Below are 20,603 nucleotides of genomic sequence, written 5' to 3' on the forward strand. Positions count from 1 at the left end.
TGATACGTGTCGTGTGATGCGTGTCACGTGATGTGACATGTGTCGCGTGACACGTGTCATGTGATGCGTGTCGTGTGATACGTGTCATGTGATGCGTGTCGCGTGACATGTGATGCGTGCCATGTGACTCGTGTGGCGTGCAGCCGGTGGCGTACCGATGCCTTTGTGAGGCTCCGGCGGGCAGGAGGCGAACTTCAGCACGTCGGCCCTCTTGTCCCTCAGACCCCAGCGGTACAGGATCTCGCCGTAACACTTCTTAAAGTCGTCGAACTGCAGCGTGTTGGCCGGGTCCAGCAGCCTGCAGGGGAACAGGAAGTGGCATCACAGTGACATCACACACACCTCACCTGTCCGGGAGGCGGAGCCTCCTCACCTCTTGTTCATGTCGTGCTGCTCCCGCTCGCGCTCCCGAGGGTCCGTGTAGCCCTGGCTGCCGTAGCGGTAGTCGTCGGGCGAGGATTCGCCCCAGGGGCTGGCGTGCTCGCCGTCTCTGACTGAAAACCACAGGAAGGGGGCGGGTCAGCAGGAAGTGAAAACGTCCAGACGGGCGGCGGCGGCGGCGCGGTCTCACCTGTGCTCCAGGTGCTGGGCGTGATGGAGTCGGAGGTGCTGGAGCAGGAGGTCAGCGAGGTCAGCGAGCTGGACGTGTTGCTGGGCTGAGAGACACATGACATCACTTCCTGTAAACAGTAGCTGCGCTCTGACAGGAACACATCAAACACCACGGCTGTGTTTGAATCCGCATACTTCCATACTGCATACTTCCATACTGCATACTTCCATACTGCATACTTCCATACTACATACTGCATACTGCATACTATATACTTCCGTACTGCATACTTCCGTACTGCATACTTCCGTACTGCATACTGCATACTGCATACTATATACTTCCGTACTGCATACTTCCGTACTGCATACTTCCGTACTGCATACTTCCATACTACATACTGCATACTGCATACTATATACTTCCATACTGCATACTTCCGTACTGCATACTGCATACTTCCGTACTGCATACTGCATACTACATACTTCCGTACTGCATACTTCCGTACTGCATACTTCCATACTGCATACTGCATACTGCATACTTCCGTACTGCATACTTCCATACTGCATACTTCCGTACTGCATACTTCCATACTACATACTGCATACTATATACTTCCATACTGCATACTTCCATACTGCATACTGCATACTATATACTGCATACTTCCATACTGCATACTTCCGTACTGCATACTTCCATACTGCATACTATATACTTCAATACTGCATACTTCCATACTGCATACTTCCATACTACATACTGCATACTGCATACTGCATACTTCCATACTGCATACTTCCATACTGCATACTTCCATACTACATACTGCATACTATATACTGCATACTTCCATACTGCATACTGCATACTTCCATACTGCATACTGCATACTATATACTTCCATACTGCATACTTCCGTACTGCATACTTCCGTACTGCATACTTCCATACTGCATGCTTCCGTACTGCATACTTCCGTACTGCATACTTCCATACTACATACTGCATACTATATACTTCCATACTGCATACTTCCATACTGCATACTTCCATACTGCATACTGCATACTTCCATACTGCATACTTCCATACTGCATACTGCATACTTCCATACTATATACTTCCATACTGCATACTTCCATACTGCATACTACATACTGCATACTTCCATACTGCATACTTCCATACTACATATTTCCGTACTTCCATACTGCATACTGCATACTGCATACTTCCATACTGCATACTTCCATACTGCATACTACATACTGTATACTACATACTTCCATACTGCATACTTCCATACTTCCATACTGCATACTTCCATACTGTCATACTGCATACTTCCATACTGCATACTTCCATACTTCCATACTGCATACTTCCATACTGTCATACTGCATACTTCCATACTGCATACTTCCATACTACATACTGCATACTTCCATACTGCATACTGAATACTTCCATACTGCATACTTGCATACTTCCATACTTCCATACTGCATACTGCATACTGCATACTTCCATACTGCATACTTGCATACTTCCATACTTCCATACTGCATACTGCATACTGCATACTTCCATACTGCATACTGCATACTTCCATACTGCATACTTCCATACTGCATACTGCATACTTCCATACTGCATACTTCCATACTGCATACTACATACTTCCATACTACATACTTCCATACTGAATACTTCCATACTGCATACTTCCATACTGCATACTGCATACTTCCATACTGCATACTGCATACTGCATACTTCCATACTGCATACTTCCATACTGCATACTGCATACTACATACTGCATACTTCCATACTGCATACTTCCATACTTCCATACTGCATACTTCCATACTGCATACTGCATACTTCCATACTGCATACTTCCATACTGCATACTTCCATACTGCATACTGCATACTGAATACTTCCATACTACATACTGCATACTTCCATACTGCATACTGCATACTTCCATACTACATACTGCATACTTCCATACTGCATACTACATACTGAATACTTCCATACTGCATACTACATACTTCCATACTACATACTTTCCATACTGCATACTGCATACTATATACTGCATACTTCTAAACTCTCTAAACCCCCCCATACCTTTTCTTTTTTTTGGACTTCCATACTACTTACTGCATACTATATACTTCAATAGTGGGGGGGCCATACTTCCATACTACTGCATACTTCCATACTACATACTGCATACTGCATACTGCATACTTCCATACTGCATACTTCCATACTACATACTGCATACTATATACTGCATACTTCCATACTGCATACTGCATACTTCCATACTGCATACTGCATACTATATACTTCCATACTGCATACTTCCGTACTGCATACTTCCGTACTGCATGCTTCCGTACTGCATACTTCCGTACTGCATACTTCCATACTACATACTGCATACTATATACTTCCATACTGCATACTTCCATACTGCATACTTCCATACTGCATACTGCATACTTCCATACTGCATACTTCCATACTGCATACTGCATACTTCCATACTATATACTTCCATACTGCATACTTCCATACTGCATACTTCCATACTGCATACTACATACTGCATACTTCCATACTGCATACTTCCATACTACATATTTCCGTACTTCCATACTGCATACTGCATACTTCCATACTGCATACTTCCATACTGCATACTTCCATACTGCATACTACCATACTGCATACTTCCATACTTCCATACTGCATACTTCCATACTGTCATACTGCATACTTCCATACTGCATACTTCCATACTTCCATACTGCATACTTCCATACTGTCATACTGCATACTTCCATACTGCATACTTCCATACTACATACTGCATACTTCCATACTGCATACTGAATACTTCCATACTGCATACTTGCATACTTCCATACTTCCATACTGCATACTGCATACTGCATACTTCCATACTACATACTGCATACTTCCATACTTCCATACTGCATACTTCCATACTGCATACTGCATACTTCCATACTGCATACTTCCATACTTCCATACTGCATACTACATACTTCCATACTACATACTTCCATACTGAATACTTCCATACTGCATACTTCCATACTGAATACTTCCATACTGCATACTGCATACTGCATACTGCATACTTCCATACTGCATACTTCCATACTGCATACTGCATACTACATACTGCATACTTCCATACTGCATACTTCCATACTTCCATACTGCATACTTCCATACTGCATACTGCATACTGCATACTGAATACTTCCATACTGCATACTGCATACTTCCATACTGCATACTGCATACTGAATACTTCCATACTACATACTGCATACTTCCATACTGCATACTGCATACTACATACTGCATACTTCCATACTACATACTGCATACTTCCATACTGCATACTGCATACTTCCATACTGCATACTACATACTGAATACTTCCATACTGCATACTACATACTTCCATACTACATACTTCCATACTGCATACTGCATACTTCCATACTGCATACTAGATACTTCCATACTGCATACTACATACTGAATACTTCCATACTGCATACTACATACTGCATACTTCCATACTGCATACTACATACTTCCATACTACATACTAGATACTACATACTTCCATACTGCATACTACATACTTCCATACTGCATACTTCCATACTACATACTAGATACTACATACTTCCATACTGCATACTTCCATACTACATACTAGATACTGCATACTGCATACTTCCATACTGCATACTGCATACTTCCATACTGCATACTTCCATACTGCATACTGCATACTAGATACTGCATACTACATACTGCATACTTCCATACTACATACTAGATACTGCATACTACATACTTCCATACTACATACTTCCATACTGCATACTTCCATACTGCATACTACATACTTCCATACTACATACTAGATACTGCATACTACATACTGCATACTTCCATACTACATACTTCCATACTACATACTTCCATTCTGCATACTTCCATACTGCATACTACATACTTCCATACTTCCATACTACATACTAGATACTGCATACTACATACTGCATACTTCCATACTGCATACTTCCATACTTCCATACTACATACTAGATACTGCATACTACATACTGCATACTTCCATACTGCATACTGCATACTTCCATACTACATACTTCCATACTGCATACTTCCATACTTCCATACTACATACTAGATACTGCATACTACATACTGCATACTTCCATACTGCATACTTCCATACTTCCATACTACATACTAGATACTGCATACTACATACTGCATACTTCCATACTACATACTTCCATACTTCCATACTGCATACTTCCATACTTCCATACTTCCATACTGCATACTGCATACTGAATACTTCCATAATACATACTGCATACTTCCATACTGCATACTTCCATACTGCATACTGCATACTTCCATACTGCATACTACATACTACATACTTCCATACTGCATACTTCCATACTACATACTTCCATACTGCATACTACATACTTCCATACTGCATACTACATACTTCCATACTGCATACTGCATACTAGATACTGCATACTACATACTTCCATACTGCATACTTCCATACTGCGTACTACATACTTCCATACTCCATACTTCCATACTGCGTACTACATACTTCCATACTGCATACTACATACTTCCATACTACATACTAGATACTTCCATACTGCATACTTCCATACTTCCATACTGCATACTGCATACTTCCATACTGCATACTGCATACTAGATACTGCATACTACATACTAGATACTGCATACTACATACTTCCATACTACATACTTCCATACTGCATACTACATACTTCCATACTACATACTGCATACTTCCATACTGCATACTTCCATACTACATACTAGATACTGCATACTACATACTGCATACTTCCATACTACATACTTCCATACTACATACTTCCATTCTGCATACTTCCATACTGCATACTACATACTTCCATACTTCCATACTGCATAATAGATACTGCATACTTCCATACTGCATACTAGATACTGCATACTACATACTGCATACTTCCATACTGCATACTGCATACTTCCATACTACATACTTCCATACTGCATACTTCCATACTTCCATACTACATACTAGATACTGCATACTACATACTCCATACTTCCATACTGCATACTTCCATACTACATACTAGATACTGCATACTACATACTGCATACTTCCATACTTCCATACTACATACTAGATACTGCATACTACATACTTCCATACTACATACTAGATACTCCATACTACATACTTCCATACTGCATACTTCCATACTCCATACTTCCATACTAGATACTGCATACTACATACTTCCATACTTCCATACTACATACTAGATACTACATACTTCCATACTACATACTTCCATACTCCATACTTCCATACTGCATACTACATACTTCCATACTACATACTTCCATTCTGCATACTTCCATACTGCATACTACATACTTCCATACTTCCATACTGCATACTAGATACTGCATACTTCCATACTGCATACTAGATACTGCATACTAAATACTGCATACTTCCATACTGCATACTGCATACTTCCATACTACATACTTCCATACTGCATACTTCCATACTTCCATACTACATACTAGATACTGCATACTACATACTCCATACTTCCATACTGCATACTTCCATACTACATACTAGATACTGCATACTACATACTGCATACTTCCATACTTCCATACTACATACTAGATACTGCATACTACATACTTCCATACTACATACTAGATACTCCATACTACATACTTCCATACTGCATACTTCCATACTCCATACTTCCATACTAGATACTGCATACTACATACTTCCATACTTCCATACTACATACTAGATACTACATACTTCCATACTACATACTTCCATACTCCATACTTCCATACTGCATACTACATACTTCCATACTCCATACTAGATACTGCATACTACATACTTCCATACTACATACTTCCATACTGCATACTACATACTTCCATACTACATACTAGATACTGCATACTACATACTTCCATACTACATACTAGATACTGCATACTACATACTTCCATACTACATACTTCCATACTGCATACTTCCATACTGCATACTACATACTTCCATACTACATACTGCATACTACATACTGCATACTTCCATACTGCATACTTCCATACTACATACTAGATACTGCATACTACATACTGCATACTTCCATACTACATACTTCCATACTACATACTTCCATTCTGCATACTTCCATACTGCATACTACATACTTCCATACTACATACTAGATACTGCATACTACATACTTCCATACTACATACTTCCATACTGCATACTACATACTTCCATACTACATACTAGATACTGCATACTACATACTGCATACTAGATACTGCATACTACATACTGCATACTTCCATACTTCCATACTACATACTTCCATACTGCATACTTCCATACTTCCATACTACATACTAGATACTCCATACTTCCATACTGCATACTTCCATACTTCCATACTACATACTAGATACTGCATACTACATACTGCATACTTCCATACTTCCATACTACATACTAGATACTGCATACTACATACTTCCATACTACATACTTCCATACTACATACTAGATACTCCATACTACATACTTCCATACTGCATACTTCCATACTCCATACTTCCATACTACATACTAGATACTGCATACTACATACTTCCATACTTCCATACTACATACTAGATACTACATACTTCCATACTACATACTTCCATACTCCATACTTCCATACTGCATACTACATACTTCCATACTACATACTAGATACTGCATACTACATACTTCCATACTGCATACTTCCATACTACATACTGCATACTAGATACTTCCATACTACATACTGCATACTTCCATACTACATACTAGATACTGCATACTACATACTTCCATACTACATACTTCCATACTGCATACTTCCATACTGCATACTACATACTTCCATACTACATACTAGATACTGCATACTACATACTGCATACTTCCATACTGCATACTTCCATACTTCCATACTACATACTAGATACTGCATACTTCCATACTACATACTTCCATACTTCCATACTGCATACTACATACTTCCATACTACATACTAGATACTGCATACTACATACTACATACTAGATACTGCATACTACATACTTCCATACTACATACTTCCATACTGCATACTTCCATACTGCATACTACATACTTCCATACTACATACTGCATACTACATACTGCATACTTCCATACTGCATACTTCCATACTACATACTAGATACTGCATACTACATACTGCATACTTCCATACTACATACTTCCATACTACATACTTCCATTCTGCATACTTCCATACTGCATACTTCCATACTACATACTAGATACTGCATACTACATACTTCCATACTACATACTTCCATACTGCATACTACATACTTCCATACTACATACTAGATACTGCATACTACATACTGCATACTAGATACTGCATACTACATACTGCATACTTCCATACTTCCATACTACATACTTCCATACTGCATACTTCCATACTTCCATACTACATACTAGATACTCCATACTTCCATACTGCATACTTCCATACTTCCATACTACATACTAGATACTGCATACTACATACTGCATACTTCCATACTTCCATACTACATACTAGATACTGCATACTACATACTTCCATACTACATACTTCCATACTACATACTAGATACTCCATACTACATACTTCCATACTGCATACTTCCATACTCCATACTTCCATACTACATACTAGATACTGCATACTACATACTTCCATACTTCCATACTACATACTAGATACTACATACTTCCATACTACATACTTCCATACTCCATACTTCCATACTGCATACTACATACTTCCATACTACATACTAGATACTGCATACTACATACTTCCATACTGCATACTTCCATACTACATACTGCATACTAGATACTTCCATACTACATACTGCATACTTCCATACTACATACTAGATACTGCATACTACATACTTCCATACTACATACTTCCATACTGCATACTTCCATACTGCATACTACATACTTCCATACTACATACTAGATACTGCATACTACATACTGCATACTTCCATACTGCATACTTCCATACTTCCATACTACATACTAGATACTGCATACTTCCATACTACATACTTCCATACTTCCATACTGCATACTTCCATACTTCCATACTGCATACTGCATACTGAATACTTCCATAATACATACTGCATACTTCCATACTGCATACTTCCATACTGCATACTTCCATACTGCATACTGCATACTACATACTGCATACTTCCATACTGCATACTTCCATACTACATACTGCATACTTCCATACTGCATACTACATACTTCCATACTGCATACTTCCATACTACATACTTCCATACTGCATACTACATACTTCCATACTTCCATACTACATACTTCCATACTGCATACTACATACTTCCATACTGCATACTGCATACTAGATACTGCATACTACATACTTCCATACTGCATACTTCCATACTGCATACTACATACTTCCATACTACATACTAGATACTACATACTTCCATACTCCATACTTCCATACTGCGTACTACATACTTCCATACTGCATACTACATACTTCCATACTACATACTAGATACTTCCATACTGCATACTTCCATACTTCCATACTGCATACTGCATACTTCCATACTGCATACTTCCATACTGCATACTGCATACTAGATACTGCATACTACATACTACATACTAGATACTGCATACTACATACTTCCATACTACATACTTCCATACTGCATACTTCCATACTTCCATACTACATACTGCATACTACATACTGCATACTTCCATACTGCATACTTCCATACTACATACTAGATACTGCATACTACATACTGCATACTTCCATACTACATACTTCCATACTACATACTTCCATTCTGCATACTTCCATACTGCATACTACATACTTCCATACTTCCATACTGCATACTAGATACTGCATACTACATACTGCATACTTCCATACTGCATACTACATACTGCATACTGCATACTGCATACTTCCATACTACATACTTCCATACTGCATACTTCCATACTTCCATACTACATACTAGATACTGCATACTACATACTCCATACTTCCATACTGCATACTTCCATACTACATACTAGATACTGCATACTACATACTGCATACTTCCATACTACATACTAGATACTGCATACTACATACTTCCATACTACATACTAGATACTCCATACTACATACTTCCATACTGCATACTTCCATACTCCATACTTCCATACTACATACTAGATACTGCATACTACATACTTCCATACTACATACTAGATACTGCATACTACATACTTCCATACTACATACTTCCATACTGCATACTTCCATACTGCATACTACATACTTCCATACTACATACTGCATACTACATACTGCATACTTCCATACTGCATACTTCCATACTACATACTAGATACTGCATACTACATACTGCATACTTCCATACTACATACTTCCATACTACATACTTCCATTCTGCATACTTCCATACTGCATACTACATACTTCCATACTACATACTAGATACTGCATACTACATACTTCCATACTACATACTTCCATACTGCATACTACATACTTCCATACTACATACTAGATACTGCATACTACATACTGCATACTAGATACTGCATACTACATACTGCATACTTCCATACTTCCATACTACATACTTCCATACTGCATACTTCCATACTTCCATACTACATACTAGATACTCCATACTTCCATACTGCATACTTCCATACTTCCATACTACATACTAGATACTGCATACTACATACTGCATACTTCCATACTTCCATACTACATACTAGATACTGCATACTACATACTTCCATACTACATACTTCCATACTACATACTAGATACTCCATACTACATACTTCCATACTGCATACTTCCATACTCCATACTTCCATACTACATACTAGATACTGCATACTACATACTTCCATACTTCCATACTACATACTAGATACTACATACTTCCATACTACATACTTCCATACTCCATACTTCCATACTGCATACTACATACTTCCATACTACATACTAGATACTGCATACTACATACTTCCATACTGCATACTTCCATACTACATACTGCATACTAGATACTTCCATACTACATACTGCATACTTCCATACTACATACTAGATACTGCATACTACATACTTCCATACTACATACTTCCATACTGCATACTTCCATACTGCATACTACATACTTCCATACTACATACTAGATACTGCATACTACATACTGCATACTTCCATACTGCATACTTCCATACTTCCATACTACATACTAGATACTGCATACTTCCATACTACATACTTCCATACTTCCATACTGCATACTACATACTTCCATACTACATACTAGATACTGCATACTACATACTACATACTAGATACTGCATACTACATACTTCCATACTACATACTTCCATACTGCATACTTCCATACTGCATACTACATACTTCCATACTACATACTGCATACTACATACTGCATACTTCCATACTGCATACTTCCATACTACATACTAGATACTGCATACTACATACTGCATACTTCCATACTACATACTTCCATACTACATACTTCCATTCTGCATACTTCCATACTGCATACTTCCATACTACATACTAGATACTGCATACTACATACTTCCATACTACATACTTCCATACTGCATACTACATACTTCCATACTACATACTAGATACTGCATACTACATACTGCATACTAGATACTGCATACTACATACTGCATACTTCCATACTTCCATACTACATACTTCCATACTGCATACTTCCATACTTCCATACTACATACTAGATACTCCATACTTCCATACTGCATACTTCCATACTTCCATACTACATACTAGATACTGCATACTACATACTGCATACTTCCATACTTCCATACTACATACTAGATACTGCATACTACATACTTCCATACTACATACTTCCATACTACATACTAGATACTCCATACTACATACTTCCATACTGCATACTTCCATACTCCATACTTCCATACTACATACTAGATACTGCATACTACATACTTCCATACTTCCATACTACATACTAGATACTACATACTTCCATACTACATACTTCCATACTCCATACTTCCATACTGCATACTACATACTTCCATACTACATACTAGATACTGCATACTACATACTTCCATACTGCATACTTCCATACTACATACTGCATACTAGATACTTCCATACTACATACTGCATACTTCCATACTACATACTAGATACTGCATACTACATACTTCCATACTACATACTTCCATACTGCATACTTCCATACTGCATACTACATACTTCCATACTACATACTAGATACTGCATACTACATACTGCATACTTCCATACTGCATACTTCCATACTTCCATACTACATACTAGATACTGCATACTTCCATACTACATACTTCCATACTTCCATACTGCATACTTCCATACTTCCATACTGCATACTGCATACTGAATACTTCCATAATACATACTGCATACTTCCATACTGCATACTTCCATACTGCATACTTCCATACTGCATACTGCATACTACATACTGCATACTTCCATACTGCATACTTCCATACTACATACTGCATACTTCCATACTGCATACTACATACTTCCATACTGCATACTTCCATACTACATACTTCCATACTGCATACTACATACTTCCATACTTCCATACTACATACTTCCATACTGCATACTACATACTTCCATACTGCATACTGCATACTAGATACTGCATACTACATACTTCCATACTGCATACTTCCATACTGCATACTACATACTTCCATACTACATACTAGATACTACATACTTCCATACTCCATACTTCCATACTGCGTACTACATACTTCCATACTGCATACTACATACTTCCATACTACATACTAGATACTTCCATACTGCATACTTCCATACTTCCATACTGCATACTGCATACTTCCATACTGCATACTTCCATACTGCATACTGCATACTAGATACTGCATACTACATACTACATACTAGATACTGCATACTACATACTTCCATACTACATACTTCCATACTGCATACTTCCATACTTCCATACTACATACTGCATACTACATACTGCATACTTCCATACTGCATACTTCCATACTACATACTAGATACTGCATACTACATACTGCATACTTCCATACTACATACTTCCATACTACATACTTCCATTCTGCATACTTCCATACTGCATACTACATACTTCCATACTTCCATACTGCATACTAGATACTGCATACTACATACTGCATACTTCCATACTGCATACTACATACTGCATACTGCATACTGCATACTTCCATACTACATACTTCCATACTGCATACTTCCATACTTCCATACTACATACTAGATACTGCATACTACATACTCCATACTTCCATACTGCATACTTCCATACTACATACTAGATACTGCATACTACATACTGCATACTTCCATACTACATACTAGATACTGCATACTACATACTTCCATACTACATACTAGATACTCCATACTACATACTTCCATACTGCATACTTCCATACTCCATACTTCCATACTACATACTAGATACTGCATACTACATACTTCCATACTTCCATACTACATACTAGATACTACATACTTCCATACTACATACTTCCATACTCCATACTTCCATACTGCATACTTCCATACTACATACTAGATACTGCATACTACATACTTCCATACTGCATACTTCCATACTACATACTGCATACTACATACTAGATACTGCATACTACATACTTCCATACTACATACTTCCATACTGCATACTTCCATACTGCATACTACATACTTCCATACTACATACTAGATACTGCATACTACATACTACATACTAGATACTGCATACTACATACTTCCATACTACATACTTCCATACTACATACTTCCATACTGCATACTACATACTTCCATACTGCATACTTCCATACTACATACTTCCATACTGCATACTACATACTTCCATACTTCCATACTACATACTTCCATACTGCATACTACATACTTCCATACTGCATACTGCATACTAGATACTGCATACTACATACTTCCATACTGCATACTTCCATACTGCATACTACATACTTCCATACTACATACTAGATACTACATACTTCCATACTCCATACTTCCATACTGCGTACTACATACTTCCATACTGCATACTACATACTTCCATACTACATACTAGATACTTCCATACTGCATACTTCCATACTTCCATACTGCATACTGCATACTTCCATACTGCATACTTCCATACTGCATACTGCATACTAGATACTGCATACTACATACTACATACTAGATACTGCATACTACATACTTCCATACTACATACTTCCATACTGCATACTTCCATACTTCCATACTACATACTGCATACTACATACTGCATACTTCCATACTGCATACTTCCATACTACATACTAGATACTGCATACTACATACTGCATACTTCCATACTACATACTTCCATACTACATACTTCCATTCTGCATACTTCCATACTGCATACTACATACTTCCATACTTCCATACTGCATACTAGATACTGCATACTGCATACTGCATACTTCCATACTGCATACTACATACTGCATACTGCATACTGCATACTTCCATACTACATACTTCCATACTGCATACTTCCATACTTCCATACTACATACTAGATACTGCATACTACATACTCCATACTTCCATACTGCATACTTCCATACTACATACTAGATACTGCATACTACATACTGCATACTTCCATACTACATACTAGATACTGCATACTACATACTTCCATACTACATACTAGATACTCCATACTACATACTTCCATACTGCATACTTCCATACTCCATACTTCCATACTACATACTAGATACTGCATACTACATACTTCCATACTTCCATACTACATACTAGATACTACATACTTCCATACTACATACTTCCATACTCCATACTTCCATACTGCATACTACATACTTCCATACTACATACTAGATACTGCATACTACATACTTCCATACTGCATACTTCCATACTACATACTGCATACTACATACTAGATACTGCATACTACATACTTCCATACTACATACTTCCATACTGCATACTTCCATACTGCATACTACATACTTCCATACTACATACTAGATACTGCATACTACATACTACATACTAGATACTGCATACTACATACTTCCATACTACATACTTCCATACTACATACTTCCATACTCCATACTTCCATACTGCATACTACATACTTCCATACTACATACTAGATACTGCATACTACATACTTCCATACTGCATACTTCCATACTACATACTGCATACTAGATACTTCCATACTACATACTTCCATACTACATACTAGATACTGCATACTACATACTTCCATACTGCATACTTCCATACTACATACTGCATACTACATACTGCATACTTCCATACTACATACTAGATACTGCATACTACATACTGCATACTTCCATACTACATACTTCCATACTACATACTTCCATTCTGCATACTTCCATACTGCATACTACATACTTCCATACTTCCATACTGCATACTAGATACTGCATACTTCCATACTGCATACTAGATACTGCATACTACATACTGCATACTTCCATACTGCATACTGCATACTTCCATACTACATACTTCCATACTGCATACTTCCATACTTCCATACTACATACTAGATACTGCATACTACATACTCCATACTTCCATACTGCATACTTCCATACTACATACTAGATACTGCATACTACATACTGCATACTTCCATACTTCCATACTACATACTAGATACTGCATACTACATACTTCCATACTACATACTAGATACTCCATACTACATACTTCCATACTGCATACTTCCATACTCCATACTTCCATACTCCATACTTCCATACTGCATACTTCCATACTTCCATACTACATACTGCATACTTCCATACTGCATACTACATACTTCCATACTACATACTAGATACTGCATACTACATACTACATACTAGATACTGCATACTACATACTTCCATACTACATACTTCCATACTACATACTTCCATACTCCATACTTCCATACTGCATACTACATACTTCCATACTACATACTAGATACTGCATACTACATACTTCCATACTGCATACTTCCATACTACATACTGCATACTAGATACTTCCATACTACATACTTCCATACTACATACTAGATACTGCATACTACATACTTCCATACTGCATACTTCCATACTACATACTGCATACTACATACTGCATACTTCCATACTGCATACTTCCATACTACATACTAGATACTGCATACTACATACTGCATACTTCCATACTACATACTTCCATACTACATACTTCCATTCTGCATACTTCCATACTGCATACTACATACTTCCATACTTCCATACTGCATACTAGATACTGCATACTTCCATACTGCATACTAGATACTGCATACTACATACTGCATACTTCCATACTGCATACTGCATACTTCCATACTACATACTTCCATACTGCATACTTCCATACTTCCATACTACATACTAGATACTGCATACTACATACTCCATACTTCCATACTGCATACTTCCATACTACATACTAGATACTGCATACTACATACTGCATACTTCCATACTTCCATACTACATACTAGATACTGCATACTACATACTTCCATACTACATACTAGATACTCCATACTACATACTTCCATACTGCATACTTCCATACTCCATACTTCCATACTAGATACTGCATACTACATACTTCCATACTTCCATACTACATACTAGATACTCCATACTTCCATACTACATACTTCCATACTCCATACTTCCATACTGCATACTACATACTTCCATACTACATACTAGATACTGCATACTACATACTTCCATACTGCATACTACATACTTCCATACTACATACTAGATACTGCATACTACATACTACATACTAGATACTGCATACTACATACTTCCATACTACATACTTCCATACTGCATACTTCCATACTGCATACTACATACTTCCATACTTCCATACTACATACTGCATACTACATACTGCATACTTCCATACTGCATACTTCCATACTACATACTAGATACTGCATACTACATACTGCATACTTCCATACTACATACTTCCATACTACATACTTCCATTCTGCATACTTCCATACTGCATACTACATACTTCCATACTTCCATACTGCATACTACATACTGCATACTTCCATACTGCATACTAGATACTGCATACTACATACTGCATACTTCCATACTTCCATACTACATACTTCCATACTGCATACTTCCATACTTCCATACTACATACTAGATACTCCATACTTCCATACTGCATACTTCCATACTTCCATACTACATACTAGATACTGCATACTACATACTGCATACTTCCATACTTCCATACTACATACTAGATACTGCATACTACATACTTCCATACTACATACTTCCATACTACATACTAGATACTCCATACTACATACTTCCATACTGCATACTTCCATACTCCATACTTCCATACTACATACTAGATACTGCATACTACATACTTCCATACTTCCATACTACATACTAGATACTACATACTTCCATACTACATACTTCCATACTCCATACTTCCATACTGCATACTACATACTTCCATACTACACACTAGATACTGCATACTACATACTTCCATACTGCATACTTCCATACTACATACTGCATACTAGATACTTCCATACTACATACTGCATACTTCCATACTACATACTAGATACTGCATACTACATACTTCCATACTACATACTTCCATACTGCATACTTCCATACTGCATACTACATACTTCCATACTACATACTAGATACTGCATACTACATACTGCATACTTCCATACTTCCATACTACATACTAGATACTGCATACTTCCATACTACATACTTCCATACTTCCATACTGCATACTTCCATACTTCCATACTTCCATACTGCATACTGCATACTGAATACTTCCATAATACATACTGCATACTTCCATACTGCATACTTCCATACTGCATACTTCCATACTGCATACTGCATACTACATACTGCATACTTCCATACTGCATACTTCCATACTACATACTGCATACTTCCATACTGCATACTACATACTTCCATACTGTATACTTCCATACTACATACTTCCATACTGCATACTACATACTTCCATACTTCCATACTACATACTTCCATACTGCATACTACATACTTCCATACTGCATACTGCATACTAGATACTGCATACTACATACTTCCATACTGCATACTTCCATACTGCATACTACATACTTCCATACTACATACTAGATACTACATACTTCCATACTCCATACTTCCATACTGCGTACTACATACTTCCATACTGCATACTACATACTTCCATACTACATACTAGATACTTCCATACTGCATACTTCCATACTTCCATACTGCATACTGCATACTTCCATACTGCATACTTCCATACTGCATACTGCATACTAGATACTGCATACTACATACTACATACTAGATACTGCATACTACATACTTCCATACTACATACTTCCATACTGCATACTTCCATACTTCCATACTACATACTGCATACTTCCATACTACATACTAGATACTGCATACTACATACTGCATACTTCCATACTACATACTTCCATACTACATACTTCCATTCTGCATACTTCCATACTGCATACTACATACTTCCATACTTCCATACTGCATACTAGATACTGCATACTACATACTGCATACTTCCATACTGCATACTACATACTGCATACTGCATACTGCATACTTCCATACTGCATACTTCCATACTTCCATACTACATACTAGATACTGCATACTACATACTCCATACTTCCATACTGCATACTTCCATACTACATACTAGATACTGCATACTACATACTGCATACTTCCATACTTCCATACTACATACTAGATACTGCATACTACATACTTCCATACTACATACTAGATACTCCATACTACATACTTCCATACTGCATACTTCCATACTCCATACTTCCATACTACATACTAGATACTGCATACTACATACTTCCATACTTCCATACTACATACTAGATACTACATACTTCCATACTACATACTTCCATACTCCATACTTCCATACTGCATACTACATACTTCCATACTACATACTAGATACTGCATACTACATACTTCCATACTGCATACTTCCATACTACATACTGCATACTAGATACTTCCATACTACATACTTCCATACTACATACTAGATACTGCATACTACATACTTCCATACTGCATACTTCCATACTGCATACTACATACTTCCATACTACATACTAGATACTGCATACTACATACTACATACTAGATACTGCATACTACATACTTCCATACTACATACTTCCATACTGCATACTTCCATACTTCCATACTACATACTAGATACTGCATACTACATACTCCATACTTCCATACTGCATACTTCCATACTTCCATACTACATACTAGATACTGCATACTACATACTGCATACTTCCATACTACATACTGCATACTTCCATACTTCCATACTACATACTAGATACTGCATACTACATACTTCCATACTACATACTTCCATACTACATACTAGATACTCCATACTACATACTTCCATACTGCATACTTCCATACTCCATACTTCCATACTACATACTAGATACTGCATACTACATACTTCCATACTTCCATACTACATACTAGATACTACATACTTCCATACTACATACTTCCATACTCCATACTTCCATACTGCATACTACATACTTCCATACTCCATACTAGATACTGCATACTACATACTTCCATACTGCATACTTCCATACTACATACTGCATACTAGATACTTCCATACTACATACTGCATACTTCCATACTACATACTAGATACTGCATACTACATACTTCCATACTACATACTTCCATACTGCATACTTCCATACTGCATACTACATACTTCCATACTACATACTAGATACTGCATACTACATACTGCATACTTCCATACTACATACTTCCATTCTGCATACTTCCATACTGCATACTACATACTTCCATACTTCCATACTTCCATACTAGATACTGCATACTACATACTGCATACTTCCATACTTCCATACTACATACTAGATACTGCATACTACATACTGCATACTTCCATACTACATACTGCATACTTCCATACTACATACTAGATACTGCATACTACATACTGCATACTTCCATACTGCATACTTCCATACTTCCATACTACATACTAGATACTGCATACTACATACTGCATACTTCCATACTAGATACTGCATACTTCCATACTACATACTAGATACTGCATACTACATACTACATACTTCCATACTTCCATACTACATACTAGATACTTCCATACTGCATACTTCCATACTACATACTTCCATACTACATACTAGATACTGCATACTACATACTTCCATACTACA

At 37.2% G+C, this 20,603-nt stretch overlaps 1 protein-coding gene across 2 annotated transcripts in view; it reads right to left on the reverse strand.

Moving 5' to 3' along the window:
• wdr59 (WD repeat domain 59) overlaps positions 1-20,603 on the reverse strand; it is a 57,008-nt gene that overhangs the window by 764 nt on the left and 35,641 nt on the right. For both annotated transcript variants that reach the window (XM_075468861.1, XM_075468855.1), the window contains 3 exons: positions 572-656; positions 374-494; positions 156-298 (listed from right to left, as the gene is read on the reverse strand). In XM_075468861.1, coding sequence (XP_075324976.1) covers positions 156-298; positions 374-494; positions 572-656 — 349 coding nt within the window. The remainder of the gene's footprint in view (positions 1-155; positions 299-373; positions 495-571; positions 657-20,603) is intronic.

Source organism: Odontesthes bonariensis, chromosome 1, assembly GCF_027942865.1.
Source record: "Odontesthes bonariensis isolate fOdoBon6 chromosome 1, fOdoBon6.hap1, whole genome shotgun sequence".
Lineage (NCBI taxonomy): Eukaryota > Metazoa > Chordata > Actinopteri > Atheriniformes > Atherinopsidae > Odontesthes > Odontesthes bonariensis.